General features: G+C 47.2%; 1 protein-coding gene across 15 annotated transcripts in view; it reads left to right on the forward strand.

Moving 5' to 3' along the window:
• The window catches only part of SLCO3A1 (solute carrier organic anion transporter family member 3A1), a 325,592-nt gene that overhangs the window by 225,600 nt on the left and 73,772 nt on the right, over positions 1–26,220 (forward strand). For all 15 annotated transcript variants that reach the window (XR_008672246.2, XR_008672245.2, XM_031002267.3 and 12 more), the window contains one exon: positions 18,431–18,529. Coding sequence is in view for 13 of the 15 variants with exons in the window: in XM_031002267.3 (XP_030858127.1) it covers positions 18,431–18,529 (99 nt within the window). In the remaining 2 variants the exon portion in view is untranslated. The remainder of the gene's footprint in view (positions 1–18,430; positions 18,530–26,220) is intronic.

The raw sequence follows: 26,220 nt of genomic DNA on the forward strand, positions 1-26,220 counted from the left end.
TCCCTATCTTGTGCCCTATGCATGATCACTGAGTCTCTATTCATTTGCTCCTGCACGGGGCCTGGGCATGAATCCACGGATAGACAGTGCCCCAGGGACCTGCCGCTAGCCCACCCACTCTGCCCCCAGAGCCTGATTCTCATTCTGCTGAGCCTCACTCTGGTGCTCACGGGCCTCCTTGGACACTGTACACCAGCACCGTACACCAGCCAGGGCAATCCCCACCAGTCAGCACACACTCGGAGGGAGGCCCTGAGCCAGGTCCCCACCTGCACTCAGAGCCCCGTCTGCCTGTCGTCGCACAGCCTGGCATGGAGTCAGGAAGCCTGTGAGGGTTTAAAATAGGGTATGAGTGTGATTTAATACGTTTCAGGAAGATGAACCGAGTCAAGTACGGACTGTATGAGATTGGGGAGTGTATTAGTCCATTCTCATGCTGCTAATAAAGACACACCTACAACTGCGTAATTTATAAAGGAAAGAGATTTAATTCACTCACAGTTCAGGATGGCTGGGAAAGCATCAGGAAACGTACAATCATGGCAGAAGAGGAAGCAATCACTTCCTTCTTCACATGGTGGCAGGAGAGAGAAGTCCTGAACAAAACGGAGAAAAGCCCCGTATAAACCCATCAGAACTCGTGAGAACTCACTATCATGAGAACAGCATGAGGGTAACCACCCCCATGACTCAGTTACCTCCCATGGGGTCCCTCCCACGACCCGTGGGAATTATGGGAGCTACAATTCAAGATGAGATTTGGGTGGGGACACAGCGAAACCATATCAGGAAGGTCCCTGATATGGGTCCTTCTGTTACCCTGTGGCTGGGGTAATAACAGGCCTCCCTTCCCTTCTTGGGCTTTTCGGAGATGGTCATTTTTTTGACAGACACGGCATGAGGACCTTCACTGACTACCACAGACTCCCACAGAGTCATTTGCCCCGCCGTGTCCTCCTACAGGCGGGGGAGCCACCCTCAGAGGAGCTGGTGACCCTCCTACCTTGAACTGCACTGCCCCAGCCACACCAGTGAGGCAGGCATTCCCTGGCATGAGAAAGCGTCTGGCTCCCTCTGGTGACAAGAGGAAGCACCTGAGCCTTTGCCGCCATTTCCACTGGTGGTGGAGCACGAGGTGAGGATGGATAAACTAAGGTCCAGAGGTCCCCCACACTGTAGGTGCGGGGTGGAGTCCCAAGTAGAGGCCCCGTGCCTCTAAAGCTCAGTTCTGTCTCCCTCAGGACCCTGGGCTTCCCAGAGCCAGCAGGGATATGGCTCTGAGCAGGTTCTTCAGCACTCTGCAGGCGCTGGTTCCTTTGGAATTAATTAGATTTCTCTAAAATTAGTTTAGAGTTAGAGGGATTTCCAAAGCCCTCAACCTTCTGCTGCCATTTCCCCTTTCTGAGTGGGAGGAAGTGCAGGATCCTGCAGGACCTGGGCTCCTACGCAGTTGTGTGGCCACAGGCTGGTAATCTAACTTTTCTGTGCCTCCATTTCTTCATTTGTAAACTGGTGGTGAAGACACCTGCCTCTCGGGGTTGTGAGGATTACATCCTATGCAGTGTCTAAAGGCCCTAGCACATGGTGGGTATTTAATGAAGAATGATTTTGTTGTTGCCATTATCGATGGCATCAACAGAGCTGGATCTCGAGGTAGCAGTGGGCTTTCCACTGTGGAGCAGCAGAGACAGAGTTAGGTCGCTGTATCCCCATTGAGTGAACACCTGAGCATACTAGTGAATGAGAGTGAGAAATAACTGGGAACTACACAAGTTGGCTTTTGGGAGCACCAGAGCCGGCTGGCACAGGGCCTGACTTGGGTCTTGCCCTTGAGGCCTGGGCTCATCCCCAAGGTTTTCCGAGCCTCAGGGACCTCCACAGCAGCACTCCATAGCAGGTGTCTCCCTGAGGCCACATAGCCTGAGCAGGACACACCTGAGCCCAGGAGCTGCCATGCTCCCTGCTGTAGGCAGGTCATAGCCTTACCTCGGCGCACCTCCGCGGGCAGCTGCAGCCCAGCCATCTCCTACACAGCCACACCACTGACTCTGCTTGTTTGCAAGGGCCTCCCTCTACTGGCTGCCTCACATCTTGGGGCTCTCCCACACCTCTGCCTTTGCCCAGGCTGTTCCTGCCTTGCCCAGGCTGTTCCTGCCTTCCTCCCGTCCTTCCTCCCCTTTCTTTAGTCCTCTGCTTTGTTTTTATTTCAGCTTCCCACTTACTGTACATGTATCACTGGGCACGTTACTTCATCTCTCTGTGTCTCAGTTTCCTTACGTGTAAAATGGGAGTGTATCTGCGCATAGGGTTGTGGCGACGATTAAATGAGGTAGTACATGGAATGTGCTAGAACTCAGCCCTCAGCTCACCAGGCATCAGCACCGTCATCCTCACTAGCAACAGACCTGCCTCAAAACCCAGCTCTGGCCCTACGCTATGAATGGGATATTTCCCTCACTGAGGTGCTGTGACTCATCTGGCATACTCGAGCTTGCGCCCTGTGAGAAACAGTTTATCTTGTGTACCACGTTTAGGAAACTTATTTCTAAGCCTGCCCTTTGCTAGGCACGGTGAGGGGTCCAGCGATAATGAATAAAATGGTCCCATAGGTCAGAGCTCCCTGGCAGTTTTCCACCCAGCCAGTCCTAACCAGGGAGCAATGCCCATGAAGGTGCTGATTTTATCCTGACATCTGGGGGCCCTGGGATGGCTGCATTCACGTTGGATGGCCCGCCACATGCATCTAGTACTCCGTGCCACTAGGGGGCACACCACAGCTTCCAAGTACCCTCTCAAGTGTTGGCCCACATGATCCCCACTCTGGTCTTGGGAGCTGTGTTAGTCTCCTGGGGCTGCCGTAACAACATGCCATAGACTGGGTGGCTTCGACAACAGACACTCATTTTCTTACAGTTTTGGAGGATGGAAGCCTGAGATGGTAGTGTTGGCCATGGGTCTCCTACGAACTCTCTCCTTGGCCAGCAGACGGCCAGCTTCTCACTGTGCCCTCACACGGTCTGTCCTCTGTACCTGAGCTTCCTTGGTGTCTCTGGGTCCAACTCCCTAAGGACACCCATCAGATTAGGGCCCATCTGAGGGCCTCATTGTAATGTAATAATCTCTTTAAAAGCCCTATCTCTGAACACAATCACGTGCTGAGGTTCCCGCGGCCAGGGCTTCAACATGGATTTGAGGGGACACAGTCCAGCCCGTAATAGGGGGAGAGCAGGGCCTGTTTTCCAGATGGATCTGCTGAGGCTTTGAGGGGTAAGTGCCTCGAGCACAGCCTCCTGCTGTTGCCAAGTTGTCCTGCAGAGCTTTGAAGCCTGAACTAGACACAAGGTCCTGCGGTCTCAGCACTGCCCCTTGCTGGGGGCTTGGGTGTGGACAGCAGGGAGCCTGCAAAACCTGCATCTGAGAGGATGTCCCTAGAGAGCTTCTGGGAGGACCCCACTGGGCTCACACACAGAACGCGGGCCCTTCAGGAAGGCACAAGCTGTTGTTTCTCTGGATGGATTTCCGGCCTGCGGCTAGCCAGCCAGAGAGGCATGTGCCTTCACCCTGGTAAGGCCTGGCTGGGCCTGGAGAGAAGTAAAGATGCCTCTTTCAGCTAGGTTGAGAAGCCCAGAGTGCCAACAGCTGCGGCTTTGACCAACTGCAGATCCTCCCCAAGCATCCTGAAGTCGTCTAGCTTTGTGGGATATCGTTATACCAATTATTCTCCATGAGGCCGGGGCTTCCTACCCCTCCCAAGCCTGGGTAGTAATCAGTTTACAGTTCAACACACATGGAGTCCCTCCTCCAGGGCTGTACTGCCCCTATGGAACAGGTGATTTTTGTTTTTTTTTAAACAGGGTCTCTGCTTTTCCCGAGCCTACAATTATTATGGCAAGCCCAATACGTGGAGTTTTTTTTTTTTTTTTTTTTTCATCCAGGCCAACTAGAAGCAGAACTATAGAAAAAGTCTCAGGTCACGTACTATGACAGAAGAGAGAAGGTGAAGGATGAGAGAAAATCTAGGAAGGCCCCTTGGAGGAGGTGGTATTTAAGGCAGGCTTTGAATGGAGGATCAGGCTTTGATGCACCGCTAGGGCCCTGGAGGAGAAGGAGAAACTGGGTTGAAGACCAGCATGAGCAAGGCCCATGCCCATACCAGACAGCAGTAGGGGCCATGCTCGGTGCCCCAGAGGCCACACGGGGTACACCAGGCAGAGTTCTATGCTGAGTGCTCACACTCGTGGCGGCATACAATGCTGCTTTGGCTGGCTTTACGAGAGATTTGGGTTCTGTCACCATGCTCAGTGACTTTGGTCTGGCCACATTTGGTGAATGGCTGCCCCTCCACCTTCCAGGGTGAATATCAAATTGTGTCCATATTCTTCCTTTAACCCATGTGCCCAGATGCATTTTTTTTGGGTGGGGGAAGGTAGGTATTTTTCATTTTTATGGATACATAGTGGCTGTTTGTATGTATATATGCGTGTGTGTGTGTGTGTGTATGGGGTACATGAGATTTTTTGACACAGGCCTAAAATGTGCAATAATCACATCAAGGTAAATGGGGTATCCATCATCACCTCAAGCATTTATCATTTCTTTGTGTTACAGACATTCCAGTTATACTCTTTCAGTTATTTTTAAATGTAAAATAAATTACTGTTGACTGTAGTCACCCTGTTGCAATATCAGATACTAGAGTTTATTCATCCTGTCTATATTTTTGCACCCATTAACCATCCCCACCTCCCCTGCCCCCTTCCCAGCCTCTGGTAACCATCATTCTACTCTTTACCTCCCAAATGCATTTTGGGTACCAGCTATTTCTTTGGTCAGTGCTGGTACCACTAGTGGTGCTTTTTTTTAAAATTTTTCTCCTTTTTTTGAGACAGAGTCTCGCTCTATTGCCCAGGCTGGAGCGCAGTGTTGTGATCTCGGCTCACTGGTGCGATCTTGGCTCACTGCAACCTCCACCTCACAGGTTCAGGCAATTCTCCCTGCTTCAGCCTGCCTAGTAGCTGGGATTACAGGCACCCACCACCATGCCCGGCTTTTATATTTTTAGTAGAGATAAGGTTTTCACCATGTTGGCCAGGCTGGTCCTGAGCTCCTGACCTCAGGTGATCTGCCCACCTCGGCCTCCCAAAGTCCTGGGATTACAGGTGTGAGCCACTGCACCCAGCCCACTGATGGTGCTTTTTAATGAGAAAGTCTGGTCAAGGGCAGCAAGGGCAGAGGCTGGTTCTAGTCCAGGATTCTCAACCTGTCTGCAGGTAGAATCACCTGGGGACTTTGGGAAAAGCCCATTGCCTAGTCTGTCTTCCAGACCAGCTTCATCACAATCTCCAGGAGTGAGACCTAGGGATTCGTGTTTTCTTTTTACAAGTTTCCGAGGTGAATCCAATGTGCAGCCCAGTTTGAGCCCCAATGATGTATCTGATCTAAGAGGTTAACAGATGCAGTAATGTGGGGAGGGGCACATATGCTCTGGCTCTGTCATGTACTGTGCGGATTTGGTAACATTAGTGTTTGGTTCTGTTTGTAAACTTTGTGATGGAGATAATTCTATTACACAGTGTCTAACACCTAATTTGTCCTCAATAAATGGTCACCTCCTCACCGTCTCCTTCCCTGTTCACCTCCTCCTCAGACATAAGCAAGGTCAGTTATGTAATGCTGGCAGGCTGTTGGCAGCAGGCACCGGATAAATGTGTATTGCAGGTTTCCTGCTGTTTATGGATCATGTTTTATTCATGCACATATGATGCAGAATGCTCCCTCTGAGGGGAGAACTTTGAGCCTGCAGATTCAAGATGTGGCAATACATTTATATAAATTGAGGGCACGAAGGCAAGTGGGTGATGAGAAACGCAAAGCCCTGACAGAGGGTTTCACAGGCATTTAGGAAGTGGAGGCCGAGGATGTTCAAGCAGCCTGGAATTGCTCTTTTTCCTAGGTCAGCACTGCCCTCTAGCGGGGCAGAGTCACAGCCAACCCGCGTTTCCTCCTCACTCCTCCCACTTGCGAAAACCATCTAGGGTTAAAATAATTCCAAGTCCAGCCAAAGAAACAGCCTAGGGAGACCAGCCATGCACGCCCCCATTCTTGGACTCATTGTTCCTGAAACACAAAGATAATTCTAGAAAGCATCTATTCATGCCAGATATCAGAAGATTTGCATGCATTACATATAATTCACACTGTTCTACAAGACTGATAACCCTTCTTCCCAGACTCAGAGTTGGGAAGTGAATCTTCCAGAAATTGAGAAATGTAACCAGGATTCCAGCCTGGTAGGAATCAGCCTTGGCTGATTCTCACGCCTTCACCACTGTGCCGTGATACCTGCTCTTTCTCTACGGACTAGGTCCTGGAGTCCTGAGTTAAAATCCACTTCCACCATGTACAAGCTGTGTGACCTTGGTGCAACTGACTGATGTCTCTGCGCTTCTGTATTCTCATCTACAAAAAGAGTCTCATAAACTCTCCTTATCAAGGCATAGTGAGAATGATTGACCTTGAATAAATCAGAAGGGGCAGAGAAAGAGCTGAAGAAAATGACTGCCTTTGGATGGTAGGAAAACTGTGTTTTCCCCCTGCTGAATGCATTACTTTTATAATCAGACCAAATGATCACTTTCCTTGTAAAGAGGTAGAAGCCGTCACCCATGTGTACCAGCCCTGCGAGATTATAGGAGAGACCGTTTTCTTGTTTCCTCGAAGTTGAGTCAAGCAAATCTCAAGATTCCTCTAAAGAAAACCTCAGGCTTCCCCCGAAGGGATCTCTCATTTTGTCAAGTACAGAACCCTCAGCTCTGCCCTTCTGCTGCCCAGCTTGGTGCTGTCTCTGTCACTGCTAAGAAGTCAGGACTGACTGTCATGTGAGGTCTCACTGTCCTCAGGTGCCCTCCCTTCCCACGTTCAGGAAGGGATCTGAGCAGAGGTTTGAGTGCAGGGCAGCGTGACTCCTGGGTACAGTAGGTTCTCCCTTCACCACTCTCCCAAGGACAGCTGAGAAGTGCCTGGTCCTTGCAGTTCCGTTCTATCAGCACCTGAAATTCTATTGCAATAGATAATTGTATTCTTCAGAAATATGTTCTTCAGAGAATCGTATTTGTCTCTAAGCTTTCTGTGATTAGGAGAACTGTGATGGGGATTTATTAAAAATTACTCATAAGAAATAAGCCTTGTGCATAGAAACAGACGAGAAGGGAAGTTCTAAATGCATGTCAGTGTTTCTGGGTGGTGAGAGATGGTGATTTGTGCTGTCATCTTTGTAATAATGATTGCTAAAATTTATTGAGCACTTACTGTATGCCAGGCACTGTGGAAAGCCCTTGTGAGGCACTAATCACCCAAACCTCAAAACAATCCTGTGAGGTGGGTACTGTTAACCTCACTCACAGGTGAGAGTATGGAGGGCCAGAGTAGGTAAGTACCTTTGTCAAGGTCGCACAGCCAGTGACTGCAGACCCTGGCCATGCAGCTCTAGGGTCTGTGTTCTTGGCCACTGTGTTATTCTGCCTCCCTATGCTTGGTTTATCCTCAGTCATCCTTAATGAGCATGTGCTGCTTTTAAAATGAAGAAAAGGGGTTTTGTTTATAAATTAACTTATATGGTTCCATGAATGATAAACGCATATGAAGAAAGACAGTACAAATATAATAATGCCTAAAGGGAAATATGAGAACGATGCTAATCCTTTACATGATCCTGTATTTTCCACATTCTCTAAAAAAAGCAGAGTTTACCTAAGTGATTTAAAACGTCATAAAAAAAGAAAATCCTGCTGTTAGAGGCACCAGTAAGAAGAACAAATAACAGCTGATGGTTTTTGAGAATGTCTGTGTTCCAGGAATTGATCAGAAGCATTCTGTGCACTACGTATTTGACCCTCAATAACCCCTTAGGAGGTAGGGATTGTTGTCATCCCATTTTACAGAGGAGGAAACTGAGGCCGAGGGAGCATTTGTACCATGCTCACAGACACACCAGTACAGCAGAGCCTTGACACCGATCCTCCCTCAAGGTCAGTAGTACCTCTCTATCCTTTTCCACCCCAGGAGACCTTGAGGGTCAGAAACACGAATGGGTGCATCTAATTGCAAAGTGAGTAGGGGAGCTGATAGCAGTCCCTGGGTTTCTGGATGGCCTGTTTGGCTTTGCTCTCAGGGGCATAAAAAGTTTATGCCAGCAGGTAGCAGATGCCTGCAGCTCCTCGGGAAGCCTGTGCTCCTCTCACCCAGCCCCACAGGCTGTTCAACGCAGGAGCCATGCCCCATGCTACACTTTGACAAAGAGAAAAATAAAGGTTCACGTGGAAGGATCAACATTTTTCTCAAACAATGCAGCATGCACCACCATAGCCAGCCAGTGATAGTATCTCTTCCAAGAGCAGGCCTTCCAGTGAGCCTGCAGAAGCCGCAGGGCCAGGTGGAAGGAGGGAGAACAAGAATGGCTGCCATGGAGTCTTCCTCTTGGAGCATCAGTGGAAACTGATGTTTATGAAGTGCTTCATCTGTGCCAGGGCTGGGCCCCCACCATTGCTTTCATTTATTACTCACCACAGCCCTATAAAATGTCCTATTAGCACACTACTTTTCAGATGCAGCAAACCAGCATAGAGAGGCTGAGGGGGCTCCCCAGGTTTCCAGGCAGTTAAGTTGGTAGTACTTGGACGCACATCCAGTCCAGCTCTAGAACCCACTCTGAATCTCACCCCACCTGCCCTCTGAAGGGCAACTGGGCTTCCCTGCTGTAAGTTTTGATTTCAGAGTAGCTATGTCCCTGCATCTGAATGCCCTCCTCTATTCAAGGAGCTGCCTTTGAATAGCAAAGTTCAGTTGTTTTTGTTCTTCAACCCTGTCTATTTGCACGTGAGCTAACTGGGGACCCAGTTTTGCATGGGCATGTTGTGGTTAAGCAGCTGCCTGGAAGCCAAGTGCCCCGGGGCGAGCTGCTTAAGTGGGCCTCATTCCTTCTTGGATGAAACTGGGATGGTAGCACCCAACCCATTGCATAGTTGGGAGTAATCCTGAGGTAACATTTGTGAATCACATAGTCCAACTGGCGTCACACAGCAAGCACTCAAATAGCCATTTGTGTGTATGTACTTATATCACGCATGTGCATACGTGTGTATTAAAAATATTAAAATCACGTTTTCTTGCCTGAAACGTAGATATACAGCTTACACGTTGTTGTGAAATAAATACCCACGAAGTCTATAAACAAATCAACCACAAAACTAGCATTGGAGAATCTCCTCCCCACCTCTCCCCAAGGACCCTCCCTTCCCCCAACAGTAACCACAGTCCTGACTTCTGTAATATTCCTTTCCCTGGTTTTCTTGATAGTTTGACTCCCTGTCACTGAAGAGTTAACTTTGCTGTTTGGAATCCTGCATAAGTAGAATCACACCAGGACGTGTTTTTCTGCCAGGCATTACATCTTTCAACTTCAACCATGTCATTGATGATCACCTATAGATGATCTGTTTTCTTTGCTGTAGAGTAACTCCAGAGTACGGGAGATCACAGTATGTGTTTCTGTTCTACCATGGTTGGGCATTTGGGATAGTTTCCAGTTGGGAAATCTTACAAACAATGCTGGTGTGCGCATTCTTGGATGCTTCTCCAAGAATGTGCAGTCCGTCAGCACACTTTCTGTGGGGTGTTTACCAAGGACTCAGAATTGTGCATCATTGGATTAGTTTATCTTCACTTTTTCAGATACTGCCAAGTTTTGCCAAGGTGTTGTCCAATTTACACTCCTACCAGCAGTGTAGGAGAGCTTCAGATCCTTGCCAACACTTGGTAGTGTCAGACTCTTTAACCAGCTGAAACACACTCGTATGTAATTGGGGTTTAAATTTATAATTCTCTGAATTCTAATGAGACTGACCATTTTCTTATATCTTATTGTTCATTTGGATTTCCTGTTTTGTGAAATGCCTATTAAGGTTTCTGTCGATTTTTCTCCTGGTTTTTTTCTTTCTCATCAATTTGTAGTAGTTTTTATATAGTCTACATATGAACTCCTTGATTCTTACATGTATTATAAAAATATATGTGTTACACATGTATTTTCCCACATTTTCACATTCTTGGTGAACTCTTCTGATAAATCAGCTTCACTCTGATAATGAAGTTGTTAATTGTAATGTAGTCCAGTCTTTTCTTTCAATAGCTAGTGTTTTTTAAGTTTGGTTTAAGAAATCTTTCAGCCGGGTGCAGTGGCTCATGCCTGTAATCCTAGCACTTTGGGAGGCCAAGGCGGGTGGATCACCTGAGGTCAAAAGTTCAGGACCAGCCTGGTCAACATGGTGAAACCCCATCTCTACTAAAAATACAAAAATTAGCCAGGCATGGTGCCACGCGCCTGTAATCCCAGCTACTCAAGAGGCTGAGGCAGGAGAATCACTTGAACCTGGTGTGGGGACGGCAGAGGTTCCAGTGAGCTGAGATCAAGTCACTTCACTCTAACCTGGGTGAAAAAGCAAAACTCCGTCTCAAAAAAAAAAAAAAAAAAAGAAATATTTCTCTACCCCCAGCATCATGAAGGTACTTTACTCTGTCATTTTCTAGAAGCTTTTGTGTTTTCCTTTTCACCCTTATGGTCTCTGGTCTCTGATCCACCTGGAATTGATTTTTGCGCATGTTGTGAGGTGAGGCTCATTCCCCCACCACCCCCCTCCCTCCACCCACCGCCTATAGTTGCAAATTGTCCTAGCACCATTTATGGAAAATACCATTCTTTCCCCCACTGTTTTGCAGTGCACACTTTGTCATAAAGCAGGTGTCTGTAAGGGTGTGGATCTGTTGTTGGGCTTCTCTTTTGCTTCATTGCTATATTTGTTATTTCTTGTGCCAGAGGCACCTTGGCTTTAAAAGAAGTCCTGATACCCAACAGGGAAAGTCTTGACAACAGTTGTGCTTCTTCAAACATGTCTAGACTGGCCTTGGTCCTTAGCATTTCTATGAACAATTTAGAATCAGCTTGCTACATTCCACAAACACAAAATGTTCCCTAGTACTTTTATTATCTATTATTATTTTTTTTTTTTTTTTTTGAGCTGGAGTTTCGCTTTTGTTGCTCAGGCTGGAGTGCATTGGCGCTATCTTGGCTCACCTCAACCTCTGCCTCCCAGGTTCAAGCAATTCTCCTGCCTCGGCCTCCTGAGTGCCTGGGATTACAGGCATGTACCACCATGCCCAGCTAATTTTGTATTTTTAGTAGAGTCGGGGTTGTCTCCATGTTGGTCAGGCTGGTCTTGAACTCCCAACCTCAGGTGATCCGCCTGCCTCGGCCTCCCAAAGTGCTGGGATTAGAGGTGTGAGCCATCACGCCCAGCCCCATTTATTATTATCTTATATCAGTAATAGTATTAAAGTTGAATAATTCTTCCTGGACCAGAAAATTTCAAGTTTCCAGTTGTATTTTCCAAATTCTTCTGGTTACATGCACCTAGCCTGCCCCTTTATGTAGACTTAGTGAGTCCCATGGTCGGATTGCATCTAGAAGGAGGCACATCGAGTGGGAGAGTCCACAGCACAGACAGAGACATCTGCCGAGGGACTTGGGGAAAGAGCACTGGTCAGGGAAAGAGGAGGTTTGGGTCTGGGTCCCAGCTCTGCCACCAACTGGCCAGGTGAGCTTGGGCAAGCAATTGCCAAGAAGAGTCGCTCACTCCTTCTTCTGCATGGCCACTGTGACTAGTGCTCTCAACCACACATCCTTTCAACAAACAGCGAAATTACTGTCCATCAGCACTGGGGCAAAATAGGAATATAAAGAAGAATAAAGCATCATCTCTGCCTGAGGGGCTTAGCATCTACAACAGTGTCTCTTGGACTGTGCTGCAGTCAACACCAGGACTGAGAAATGACACACACACAAAAATGTTTTGTGGTCAAATAATTAACACAAAACCTTTGTGCAATATTCCATTCATGCATATTAGCATTTATGAGATCTGAGAAGTCTTGGAGTTTAACCCAGATTTGCTTAACGATTGTATTAGTTTTCTATCACTGCTGTAACAAATTATTGCAAACTTAGTGTAAAACACAAATTTGTTATCTTACGCTTCTGGAGGTCAGACATCCATATTGGGTCTTACTGGGCTACAGTCAAGGTGCTGGCAGGGCTGTGATCCTACGTGGAGGAGAAAATCTGTTTTCTTGCCTTCGCCAGCTTCCATAGGCTGCCCACAAGCTATGGCTCATGGCCATCCACCATCTTCAAAGCCAGCATGACTAGTCAGCTCTTTCTCATGATGCCGTCTCTCTGGCTCTGCCATCACATCCCCATTTCTGACTCGGACTCCCTCTTCACATTTAAAGGATCTTTGTGATGAGATTGTGCCTATGGGGATTCTCCAGTATAATCTCTTAATCTACAATCTTAATTCCTGTTGGTCGCTTAAGGTGACATAGTTGCCTTAAGGGATTGGGATGTGGAGGTTTTTGGGGGCCGCTGTTCTTCCTGCCACAGTAGTGGAACCCCTGTGAGTCCACTTACCCCAGCTTTATTTATTTATTTTTTATTTATTTATTTATTTATTTATTTATTTATTTATTTTTGAGATGGAGTCTGTCTCTGTCGCCCAGGCTGGAGTGCAGTGGCGTGATCTCGGCTCACTACAAGCTCCGCCTCCTGGGTTCACGCCATTCTCCTGCCTCAGCCTCCTGAGTAGCTGTGACTACAGGCACCCGCCACCACGCCCGGCTAATTTTTTGTATTTTTAGTAGAGACAGGGTTTCACCGTGTTAGCCAGGATGAACTTGATCTCCTGACCTCGTGATCCGCTTGCCTCAGCCTCCCAAAGTGCTGGGATTACGGGCGTGAGCCACCACGCCCGGCCACCCCAGCTTTATTAAAGCACATCTGACACTGTGTGGCACATGGTGTGGAGGACTCGGTGCAGGGTGGGGTCTTCCTCTAGCCCCTCACCATCATGTACTCTCATCTTGGTACTGCTCCTGATATCATGTGATAGATTTGTGTTTGTTGCCATTCTTCAAACTCCACAAGGGTGAGGTTTTCATCTGTTTTGTTCACTGCCATGTCCCATACTGTTCACTGTTGCTGACATAGTCCTAGCAAGTAGGAGGTTCTCAGTGGGTATTTGTTGACCGAGAGTGGTAGAAAGTCTTTCTAATAAGACAGCAAGCTTCTTGAGGGCAAAATTCTTGTCCAAGTTATCTTTTCTTCCCCAGGGTCCAGAGGTGGCTGGTGCTAAATTTAAAGATTATATAGTGGGGGAAAAGGCAGACTCACCACCAGGAAGTCTTGCTGGAGGTCATTTTCTTAAGGAATTTGCCATAGTGTATACCTAGACTAATCTGTCATGGGCAGAAACTCTTCATCATCTGGGTATAAGTTGAGATAATAAGCTTCTCAGGCAAATTTGCAACAGAGGGTCCCAAACTTTCTTGGTTCACAGCGTCCTGAGTCCAAAAGAAATACGTAATAGTTTTGTTTATCAAGCATTTAGGCTCATACTGCTTAGTAAGTGTTGCTATCCTCACAACATAGAGTAGCTGCTTGAAAACCATGATACATATCAACAGGAAATATATATATTTTTTAATCATAATTGCTTACTAATGGGATGTGTGTCCCTGTTGGCGACTGCACAGTTTCTGAAACCTTGGAATCAGATTGGACATTGCCACCCTCATTTTCTGTGCATATTGATTTCCACACTTGGTTTTCTCACAGCAACTATGGAAAACTCAGCTCACAAAAATGTAATGTCATTGAAAGAAATCCAGTGTTGACACCATAGGCTACCCTGGGATAGTAGATTCACATGTCCAAGAGATGTCAGGTATTGCTGTGTTTCCCTTAGAAACTCAAGATATTCTGCGTTACCCCTGTGAGTTCACTGCAGTACCCAATGGTGTCCCAGCACAGTCTGTAAACTGAAGATTTGTACTAATTCACTGAAGGCCTGTGTACAGAATGCCAGAGCCAGATCACCATGCAGGGGGGCACTGCATTCAAACCCTTGTCCCCTTGTCCAGCCATCTCATCCCTGGGAGGTCGGGCTAGCAACCCAGTGTGCCAACATGCTTGGCTTGGCAAGCAGCAGATCAGTGGGGTGGACTCCGGACATCCAGTCAGTCTGGATGCTGATGAGGCTTGAGATTACAGCTGTTTCCCAGCAAGAACTCCTTCCTGGGCCTGGCCTGCTCCCAGCTCCAGCCCCTCTCCCCCAAAGATAGCTTTAAGAAATGAGGTATGGAGGGTGTAGTGAGCTTTGGAAAGAGAAGGACTGGGAACCCAGGTGGGTGCCAGCCCTCATTGTTGTAGGAGAGTCACAGGTGTCATGTATTTAACAAACCCCTCCCTGGGTCTTTCTGTATGCCAGACACTTTTCTAAGAGGTTTGCAAATAGGAGGTCATTCAGTCCTCACCACAACCCCATGAAGTCGATCTATTATTACCCCCACTTTACAGAAGAAGCTGAGGCATGGGAGGTTAAATATACTTTGCCCAAAGGTTCATGGAGCTGGGAAGTGGTAGAGCTGGGATTTGAACCCAGGCTGCTCATACTCTCACCTGGACTTTTCCCTTAGGGGGGTAGAAAACCCGGGCAATCCTTCCCACTGTGCTGCTTTCTAGCAACGTGCTGGGGCCGGGTGCTGAACCACTCTAAGATTCTGTTTTTCCGCTGTGAAACGGGCCCAGTAAACTTCCCCGTGGGGTCATTGAATGGCTTCCAGGAGATCAGGCATGTAAAGTGCTTTCAATTATCCAGGGTAGTAGCACAGAAAGCCTTCAGGCCTCCCTGACTAGGGAATCCCAGGCTCTCCTCCCCACCGACGTACATGAACCTGGAAGACAGCAGGGGGCAGCACCGGGCCGCTGCAGAAGGTTCTGCATCTGGAGGCGCTGGCCCTTCCTTCCACAGGGATCCTGCATCTCAGTACCTGGCAATCTGCTCCTCCTCCATTCAGGCAGAACATTCGAGCTGGCTTTGCCAAAACAAGAACAAAATCACAGCCTGGCAGGATGAATTAAGGGGGAAACCAAGGAAGAAAGCTCAGCATAACCGTTGTTAGCTCAGAACCTGCCTTGCACATCTGGGCCCTCTGAAGTTGCTCGTTTCAGTTGTTAAGATATTTCCGAAGGCACTTCCCGATGCATGAAGGTCCCTCCCACGTCCCACCACCGGACTGTCCTTTGAAAAAGGTTCGAGAACGCGTTGCAGGTGGTGGTTTACCTTGAGGTCCGTGTGACGAGGAGCGACATAGAAAAGTGACCAGAGGTTGCACCTGAGGAGGATGATGCCGTTTATACCAAAATACATGTGCACAATGTCTTTGGTGTTTGGCATGGGGTCCTATCAACTCCATCCTGTTCCTTTTTAGCTTATCTTTGTTCAGCTGAAACCCAGATGAGAACAGGACCTTGAAAAAGCCACTCCAAACTCTGGAAACCCACACCTTCTCATAGAGGAATTTGGTGGAGAGGCTGCCGCAGGGTGTGGTGTCTCCACAGCAGGCCACTGCTGTTCCCTGCTGTTCCCTGTTCAAGCCACCATCCCCACTCACTGGCCCATCTGGGCCCTGTGGGGCTCCTGTGGACAGCTGAGGCCAACAGCTTGAGGGACGCCCCTCCTTTTCTGCAAGAGGGCAGGAGGCCTGGGACCCCAGTTGTGCTATGATGTCTGGCTAGTCCTCACTTTCAACTGTACTGTCCCCAAGCATGGGGGTAACAGCACAGTCTCGTTGCAACCTCTTCAGCTTGTTGGTTGTTTGTGTTTTTCCAAGGATGCTGAAGGCTTGGTCCTTTGACCCATTAAGTATTAATAATAATTCTCATTATTCAGTCTGTAGGGCATGGATCAGTGACGAATACATTGCTTGGGGGATTTATTAAAGGGAAGAAGGGCTATGATTATGGGTGATGGGGGAGGTGCCAGGAGTCACAGCGGATGAGTCAGAAGGGTAGGCACAGCACCTGTGGCAAGAGAATTGTATCCCTGTGCTCTGTGTCCCGTTCTTTTGGGAAGGCCTGAGCAGTGAGTTTGTTTGCTGAGCCGTCTCTAGAGTGCCAGTAACTCTGACTGCTGGCTTACCACAGCCTGCAGCCTGGATGGGAGGATATGACTGGCTTCAGGACTTTGCAGGAATCTCTCTGGTCTAGTGTGGGTGCCGCTTCTGACTCGGACAACTGTTCTCCCTGCCCTCTACTTCCTGCTGCTTTCTCAGATCCTCTTCCTGCTGCTCTGCTCCCTAACCACAACCCCACTAAATAGAGCCCCTTAATTCTAGCCCATTCCAAAAGATCTTTTCCAGTAACATCCCCTGCCCCCAACTTTGTGTGCTTGATTATCTTAAAGTTATGACAAACCAGAGATAATGTGCTGATCATGTGAACGTCACTCCTCTCCAAAGTGACACATTTTCATTTTCTAAAATGCAGCTTATTAACAGAAATAAGATTCTACAGTTTCTGGTTGGCCATGGAGTGACTATTTGGAAACAGAGGAACTTCCAGATTTCTTCGCATCCAAGTAGGATTTTGCTGAGGGTGGACTCAGCCCTGTTTCTGTGATATAAAACATTTTCTTCATTCTTTCCTTCATCAAACATCTCCTATAAGCCCTGTTCAAGTGACTGCTTCAGGGTTCTGGGTTCCTGTCTGTAAATGTGGGTTAGTTCATTCTTGCCTTGCTATAAAGAAATACCCGAGGCTGGGTAATTTACAAAGAAAGGAGATTCAAGTGGCTCGGGGTTTTGCAGACAGTACCGGAAGCATGGTGTTGGCATCTGCTCCTGATGAAGGTCTCCAGAAGCTTCCAATCATGGCAGGAGGCAAAGGGGGAGCAGGCACATTACGTGGCGAGAGCCAGAGCAAGAGGGAGAAGGCGAGGTCCCAGACTCCTTTAAACAGTCAGATCTTGTGTGAACTGAGTGAGAGCACACCCATCACCAAGGGGGCGGTGCTGAGCCATTCATAAGGGGTCTGCCCCCATGATCTAATACCTCCCACTAGGCCCCACCTCCAATATTATGGATTACACTTCAACATGAGATTTGGAGGGGACAAACATGCAAACTATATTACGTGGCTTCCTTTGCCCAGTATTTAAAAACCATTTGCCTTCCTCTGTGTAGTTTAAGTTGTTTTTCCCCACCCCAAGTCAATGAATGAGTTTGGAGGAGGGAAAGCTTCAAGTCAGCGAAGCTAGGATTTTTACTGGTTGGTTCAATGCTGAATCCCCAACCCTGAGAATAGTACTTGGCACATAGAAGGAGCTCAGTAAAACTTGACTGAATGGATGAATATGTGATTGGTTCCACAATGACATCACCGAGAGAATTTAGGGTGAGTTGGTCTACCCCTATGAACAGACTAGGCTGGAGAGCTACCCTCCACTGGGCTTAGGTTCCCAGCAAGTGACATTCATCTCTCACCCTGCTCTCCAGGTGCCCGTGTGGCCTGTTAGCACCCAGCCTTGGAGCTGCCTGGCCTGGAATTACCCATGCACTGACTGTCCTCATCAGATGGCCAGCTTCTAAAGGGAAGGGCCACTTTCTGGACTCTTATTTTTGCCTCCAGGGCCTGGAGAACTGTCAGTGCTCAAGAAATGTCTACCAAATTGAAATTTAAATAGATACAGCCTGTGGGTTTGAGTTTGGGATCAGTACTTTTCCCAGAATGTCCTAAAATTTCTGTGTAAAATACCAGGTATTGTATCGATCAGATACTTAAGCACTGCCCAGAGCCTGCCATATTCTCAAGTGCTACAGAATCACTTAATTCCTGAACAGCTGTTACAAGCAGCCACAACAACAGTGGAAACAGATAATGACTTCAAAACATGGACAGAAATTGAAGAATTGAAATTAATAAATGTGTAATTAAATGTTAGATATTTACCATTGTGTGAACTTTGTTATTTGCTGAATTTCAGAGTCTTGAACGTTTTATTATATTTGAAAATAATTTGTGGCGTACATTATCCTCCCTTCACAAAAAATTCTTGAGTTTGCACAGTGGGTGTCAAGGGATCTTAGCCAACCATAAATTAAATAAGTTACATAAAAGTAAGTAAATGTAAAAGCAAAATTATAAAAGTCTTTTCAAAAGTGTGGATGGCAGAAAAAATATTTAATGATAGATGCGGATGTATTTTAATATGTTTGATGTGGGGTGAAGTCCTCTAAAAGTAAGGGACACAAATTTCAAAGCAACCTACCCGAAATACTGTAGAACTGTATGTAGCATAATATACAGTGCTTTCATAGAGTTTCCAAAAATTAGAAATTCAGGCTTTCCCCTCTAGGATTTTTAGATGAATTCCTAATGTCATCTCATCTCATCAGTGTAAAATAATCTCCTTGACCTTTGGTGATTTTGCTCATCGAATAGCTTCTGTTTTGTAATCTATTTTTTTTCATCATCTTCTTTCAGGAATCCTGTTCACGATGCTGGTATTTGGACCAGCCTGCGGGTTTATCCTGGGCTCTTTCTGTACCAAAATCTACGTGGATGCGGTCTTCATTGACACAAGTAAGGAATATATCTCCATGTCTACCTTCCATCCACAAGCGTTTCCTCCCTCATAAATGCGGCTTCAGCCTGTGGGTTCTAAAACCTTCTTGCTAAGAGACAGTCTTGATGCCTCTGCCTCTGTAGCTGGGGCTCACCCGAGATTAGATGAAAGAACATGAGTGTTGGTTCAGAGGGCCTGACTCAAGTCTGGGTTCTGCCAACATCTACCTAGAGGCTGAATAACCCCCAATAGCTGATTTTACTCCTCAAATCTGTATTTTCCTTATCTGTAAATAAAGGGTAACAATAATTACATCGGCCTGGCAAATAAGAATTTAATGAGAGTGTCTGTGTAGAAATGCTTGGCATATGCTCACTGAGTGGGGGCCCATTAACCTATGTGAGGATCCTACTTTCCAAACTAAAAGTTGGAGCATGTGTTCTGGAGGTGCAAGTGTACGAACAGGGTCAATGAGACAGAATATTGGAACATCCTTTTAGAAGACACTGTTGTGGTGGCCTTTGTGAGGAAATATCCACATTCAAAACCATTTTAAGCAGAACCTGTGTTCTTAGCAGGAAGTGCAAGTGCATTTCTCAGAATACCCTGAGTTCCCCAATCCATGATTGTGGGATTGAATGGGATGCTAGATCGATGGGCTAGACTATGCTGTGGTGACAGACAGTCCCAAAACCTCAGTGATTTTATACAACTAAGGTTTATTTCTTGGTCACACTACATGTGCAGTGTAGGTCAGCAATGTCAGGGTCAGGGAGACTTGGCTCATCGTGGTGACCTGTAGATCTACTCTCAGGATCGATAAGCATTCTCAGCCCCCCAGGCCCAGGCCCACAGAAGTTCCATCCTGACCCCAGCTTGCGCAGTTACCAAGACAGGAAACCAGTTTTACTCTGGCCCTTGAAACCTCTACTCAGAAATGACATACAATGTTTCCCCTCATATTTCATTAACCAAAGCAAGTCACGTGGTGTATTGGTTTCCTGTTGCTGCATAAGAAATAACCCCAAACCTAATGACCTAAAACAGCAGACATTTCTTATCATACTGTTTTTCGTTATTTTTTTCTGCGGGTCTGGAATACAGGAGCAGCTTCACTGGGCAGTTCTAGCTCAGGGTCTCTTATGAGGCTGCAGTCAAGGTGTTGCAAGGTGGCAACCTGGTCTTGGATCATCCCAAGGCTCAGCTTGGGGAGGATCCACTTCCAAGCTCACTGCCATGGGCCCACAGGAGGGGGCTACCTCACCATGACACCCCTGAAGCAAACAACCCAAGAGAAGGTGAGAGAGAGCACCTGAGGCAGGAGCCACAGTCTTTTTATAACCTAATCTCAGAAGTGACATCTCATTACTTCTGCTGTATTTCATTTGTTAGAAGCTAGTCACTTGTTCAGGTTTACTATCGAAAGAGAAGGGATTATTACACAAGGACCAGAATACCAGGCAGCAGGGACTTTAGGGGACCGTCTGGGTCATTGCCTACCATGTGCTGTCACATCTCTACCTTGTGTCTGAAAAGGAACACTATATTTCCATGTAGCTTAGCATGCAGCAAAGCCATATTTCCTTTATCTCTGAAAACAGAGGGTGAGAAGCCATTCCAGCCTCTGCTTCTCATGCCGATCTATCCTCAGGATCAATAAGAATTCTCAGTCCCCAGGTTCTCAATCCGTCATCTCTTGACAATGCTAAATTTACTAATTCACCCCAAAGAAATAATGTGGTTTTAAATCCAAGTCGCTTTGTGATTCACTCCATTAATCCTACTGATATATTTACTTGTAGCTAATGATGTTACAAATTTCCAAGTGGAAAAAAAAATCAGAGGCAGCCCTATTTATTTATACTTTTAAAGTGCTGAGTCTGTTCCGAAGGTGATTGAGTGCTGGTGTTTTGCAGCCGTCGGCTGGCCCTTTGAACCCGTTTCCTAGGGAGTGTGGTAACGGGTAGGCTGGGAAGACACAGGACACATGAAGTGCGTCAGTTTTCATCTTGCTCGTATACACAGGCCAGCTTCCACCACTGCACCCAAGGCAGCACAAGACAGGGCCAGCAGAGGGGATAGAGAGGAGGCATACTCCTGATGCAATGGGGAAGCCACCTTGAAGGGTAGCAAAGTGGCCAGGTAGCATATTTCGCCCTCAGTGCTATCAGTGGTGGCCTTGAACCAAAAGCCTGCGAATGACCAGAATATCTGAGCTGGAAAGAGCCTCAGACATCATTCCTTTCCAACTCTTTCATTTTACAAATGAGGAAACCGAGTCACAGAGAGGGGAAGGGATGTCCCCAATCCAAGGAATGTGTCTCTATAAAACCCAGATCTCCTGAGCCTGCCTGTGGAGATTGCACTCACCAAACTCTCTTAGGAGAATGAAACGGCACCTTTTCTCAGTGCCTGAAATGACCAGCGGGTAGACAGATGGTTGGAGGGGGCTTAGCCCATCCACTCCCAGTTCCCTCCATTTGCTGAAGCTGTTCCTTCAGCCTGGAATGCTGTTCCCATCTTAACTGTGTTCGGCATCTCTGTTTGCCCGTTAAGGCCCAGGGTGGAGTGGTGTGATCCATGGTTCCAGGCTCATTGGCTACTTGGTGCCTGCATGGATGTAAGGCAGGTGGGCTCCTTTCAGTCCCGTGTGGGCATCTCGCTGATGGCAGCCTTCCCCACCAAGTTGATAGCGGATTTCCCTTTCTGTTTCTAAAGAATGCAAGGTGCGTTGTCAGTCATGGTCTTTGTTTGCGTCCTTCCCGGAGGCACCGTGTGGCGCAGCTCTTTACCGGTAGAGGGCAGAAGAATATCATTTATCCTATTTAGGGAGTCAGCCATAGAATTCTGTAGTTTCCAGCAGTTTTTATTGTTTCTAATCTTGTGACTGAAACTTGCCGCCTGCAGGTGGATTTGGGCTGTATTTGAGGAGGGGATTCTTAATTGCTTTAGGGCCTCCCATATCTTTTCCTTGCTTTCCTAAAACAGTGCTCTTCTGTAGGGCTGTCCAACGTATGGGAACATTACTGTAGGCATTAATAGACAAGGGCCACACACGTGGACACATGTTTCTGAAGTCCCCACTGAGATTGGGGTCCAGGAAAAGCAGCAGCCTAAAATTTGTGGGGAAGCAGCAAGACAGGTCCACAGAGGGCCCTCGTTATGGGGTAGATGGAGGAGAGAAGGTGGCGTCCACCACATAGCCTGGTGCCAGCATTGAGAGGAGAATCCAGTGAGGAAGCCTGGTTGAAACTTGTGAGTAGATGCAGCTGGGGGTGCCAAGGAGGGCTGGTTGTAGACATGGGCCAGTTCTGGGGTGACAGCCCCCACGGGGCACCTTGCCTGGAGGTCCCAGCTGGCTCCACTTAGACATGGGCTGCTTCCGCTGCTGCCTTTCATCCATGTTTGATCGCTACGTGGTTCCCTTTGCTCCTCAGCTCAGGGAGAATAAATCCCTCCCCTGAGAGCTGGGGGAAGAAATGATGGTGCCTCCAGAATTTCTTTTTTAGGTTCTTTGTTAACTGAAACCCAGGTGAGAACAGGACCTTGAAAAAACGGACTTAGTAGCAGAGTACATATCTAATCACTGCCTTGGCCAACCTTAACTATGTGGGTTTATTACAAAAAGATTAGTAGTAACAGCAACCATGAATTGGTCACTTATTAAAGCTATACATAGATTGCCTCATTGGAGCCTCAGTACATTGTCATGGGAGTGTAGATCCTGCTATTAGGTGAGGCATTATCATGCAGTGGTTATGAATTCAAGCACTGGAATCAGACTCCATTTGAATCCTGACTACACCCCCTTACGAGTTCTGTGATCCTGGGGACGTCGCACACACATCCTGAGTCTGTGTGTGGATGGCGTAAGTTACTCATGCAAAGCATTTAGCACAGTGCCTGGCGTATAGTAAGCACACAATAAATACTTAAAATAAGAAATCCGAGAGGTTAACAGTTTCCACAGCTAGGGATAGAGCAGGGATTCATCCCCAGGCCTGTCTGACCTCAAAGCCCCACTCTTAACAGAACAGCTGGCTTCCCTGAAACATCTCCAGGAATTTAGCCAGAAGGCGGCTCCCTTCCATGGACAAAGGCCTTGCTGAGATGACCTAGCCTCACCAGCACATCCATGCAGACTTGTCCTGAGGCACACACCAGCCGGCCTCGCAGAAGGCTGCATGGCGTTTGCAGCTGGAACAAGATGTGGCCATCTGTTTGCTTCACAAAAAAGGTCAACAGACTGAGAGCCTCCTGCTCTGCCATCCTGAGGGCTGGCTGCTACTGCTAGATTCCTTCATTTTGGGCTAATTAGCCCAATGGCTGGGATTCTAGATGCTCAATGCCACCCTCCAGCCTTAGCCCCTTCCTGTCTCCAGTTTCTAATTAGGTTTGTAACTTAATGATACTCTTGGAATTCTTGAGTCCCATAGCAAAAGTTTGGCAACATAGGTTAAACAAATGGGTATATGAACTACAAAAAAGAAAAAAGTCCATATGGCCCAGGAATAAGAAGTAAATGTCTCCAATTTGCTTTGATCTCCTCTTCTCACAATCTCAAGTATCCTCATGAGCGTGTGGGTGGGTTGGTTGGTTAGTTTTAAATTGGTTTAACTGTATTTCCAGTGACTTTTCATTTGATCTTGGAAATGGGTGGAAATCTCCATGAGCCTCCTAGTTCAGTTGACCTTTGACAGAGAGAGCAAACAGCTGTCAATAGCTCTCAGTTTACCCAATACAAGCAACAAATAAGAACAACCCAAAAGTCGGATACAAGGAGTGGAAGGGTTAGAAAAATGGATCTTGTAAGGCCAGGGATAGTGGCTCTCACCTGTAATCCCAGCATTTTGGGAGGCCAAGGCAGGTGGATCACCTGAGGTCAGGAGTTTGAGACCAGACAAGCCAATATGGTGAAACCCTGTCTCTACTAAAAATACAAAAAAATTAGCCGGGCGTGATGGTGGGCACCTGTAATCTCAGCTACTTGGGAGGCTGACGCAGGAGAATTGCTTGAACCCAGGAGGTGGAGGTTGCAGTGAGCTGAGATCTCACCACTGCACTACAGCCTGGGCAATAGAGTGAAACTCCATCTCAAAAAAAAAAAAAAAAAAAAAAACGGAAAATGGATCTAGAAAAGGAGAAACACCTTCTATGCCTGTTGACACCTATGTCAAGACAAGTCCAAGATGTGCCTGGCTTCATGACAGATATTTCATGGTACACCCAGGGTATGGCTCTTTGCTCTACTCTGCAACCCTTTTCTCCTGCCCCCTTTACCAGACTTCCCTCAGAATGAAATGGCATCTGCTCTCATCATCTGGAATGACCACGGGGTAGATTAGTGGCTTGATGAGGGAGCTGAGGCTGTTTACTTAGAGTCCCCGGAATGTGCCACACCTTGGCTCAGCCTGTTCCCTCAGCCTGGGATACTGTCTCTACCTCATTTTCTTCAACATCTTTCTTCATCCATGTGTCTGGTTTTGTTGGCAGTTGAATGCATCTAAGTAAATGAGACAGATTGGAGCTTTCAGTTTTGTTCTGGGCATCTTACTGAAAGCAGCCCTTGCCAGAAGGCTGAAACTGCAGCCATTTTTTTTAAAGTTAAGACACTAACTAGAACCAAATAGAGAAGTAAAGAGGTTTTCAAGCCTTCCTCCCTACTTTTATCTTAAACAATACTTTTGCTATGCCAAGCCTGCCTGAGACTGCTGTTCTTACAGAACGTGGATTTTTATTTCCTAAACCTTTTGTACTAGTCAGGGTAGGCTAGGTTATGTTGCAGTAACAAACAGCTCCCAACTCTCAGCAGCTTAGAATACTAAAGGGTTCTTTCTTCTTTGTGCTACATCCAATGCAGGTCAACAGGGACATTTCCGTTTATTGTAGCCTGTCAGATACCATCTTAGGAGGAAAGAGGGGGTGGAGCCATGTACCAGCTCATACACACTTCCACACAGAAGTGATATATGTCCCCTTGCTCACATTTCACAGGCAGAGCTCTGTGGCTTATAGTTACACCTAACTTCACAGAGTGAGGAGGTGTCATCCTCCTTGTCCTCAGAGGAAGAGGATCCAATGCAGACACTGATAACATCTAACCACACCGTCCACTTCCAGCCACACAGAGAACTCTCCCTCAATATCCCTAGTTCTGAAACAGTGTCTGTAGAGCATTGACGGACAATTACCAACAGGTGGAGGGAGATTTTTCACCATAACTAGCCAAAATACCTCATAAAAATTATATTTATTAGCTGGGCACAGTGGTTCATACCCGTAATCTCAGCAGTTTGGGAGGCCAATGCGGGTGGATCACCTGAGGTCAGGAGTTCAAGACCAGCCTGGCCAACATGGTGAAACCCCATCTCTACCAAAAGTACAAAAATTAGCCGGGCATGGTGGTGGGCACCTGTAATCTCAGCTACTTGAGAGGCCAAGGCAGGAGAATCGCTTGAACCCAGGAGGTGGAGGTTGCAGTAAGCCAAGATCACACCACTGCACTCCAGCCTCGCCGACAGAGCGAGATCCACCTCAAAAGAAAAAAAAATTAGTATTTGTTATAGAGATGGACAGAGGCAAGACATTTCTCAGACAGGTCCAACCAGTAGCTGTCTTCCCCAGATCAAACTCACCAAAGCCTCCCCCGCCCTCATGGCAGCACACTCCACAGCTGAGCAGTTTCCCTCAGCATGTTATTTCTCTCTGCCACAGTGTCCGGATAATTGAAATGGAGAAAAAAATCAATACTTCCCAAAATAGTCAGTGATGAGTGTCTTGGATCTACAGAATCCTGCTGTCCACCACCTTCACGCAGGCCCCGTCTCCTGTCCTTGCCCGGGTGGCAGGCGGGCTTTGGTTCTGACACAGGTGACGTGCCCTTCCCCGTCTTTCAAACTGTGAGCCAGCGTCGGCTTTCCCCAGACATACACATACCTACAGGGAGCAAGTTGACACGTTCATACAAACCACCACCTCCCCCATCGCCATCCCTCTCCCTGGGTTGTTTTCTCACACATAGAACAACAGAGTCACTAACTTCCTAACTAAAATATGACTTTTCTAATTTTGTTCCCCCAAACAACTGCCAGGATTTCTCTCTCTGTACCCGCTCACATCTGCCAGCTTTTCAATTCCCCCTTTATGGAGCCTGGAGACAATGGAGGGAAATACTTCAGCTCCCTTTTGCTGTCTTTTGTTTTCATTCATTGCTTGGCAGCAGGTGAAGAAACACAGTAAGTGACTAGTGAAAATATTCCTGTTCAGCTACCAGAGGCAATTTCACTTCCTTGTGTCTTCCCTCATTTGCATAAAGATGCTTTCAAGATCACCTTGTGTTTTCCCATGCTGTACCCTTTTTTAAAAAGATCCCTATTTTGAGATTCTCATTTATATACATATATGTACATAAAAGTGAGAATAACAAGATCTACTCTCTATACAAAGAGCCTACTGTGCATCAGGTGATTCTTGCTCATTGCCTGTCATCCTTGCAACCACTCTAGGTTGAAGCTGTCTTTATTTTGCAAATGATGCAGCTAAGACTCAAGGAGGGTAAGTAATCTGCCCAGTGTCACATGCTAGTGAGTGGCAGAGCTGGGATTCGGCCCCAAGTCCTCCAGGCTTACACTGTCCCCTCTCCGGCATGTAGCTATGCAGAAACATCTGGTCCATTGTAGTGCTGTTATTGCGCTGGGTGTATGTCAGC

This window comes from Gorilla gorilla, chromosome 16, assembly GCF_029281585.2.
Source record: "Gorilla gorilla gorilla isolate KB3781 chromosome 16, NHGRI_mGorGor1-v2.1_pri, whole genome shotgun sequence".
In the NCBI taxonomy this organism is placed as follows: Eukaryota; Metazoa; Chordata; class Mammalia; order Primates; family Hominidae; genus Gorilla; species Gorilla gorilla.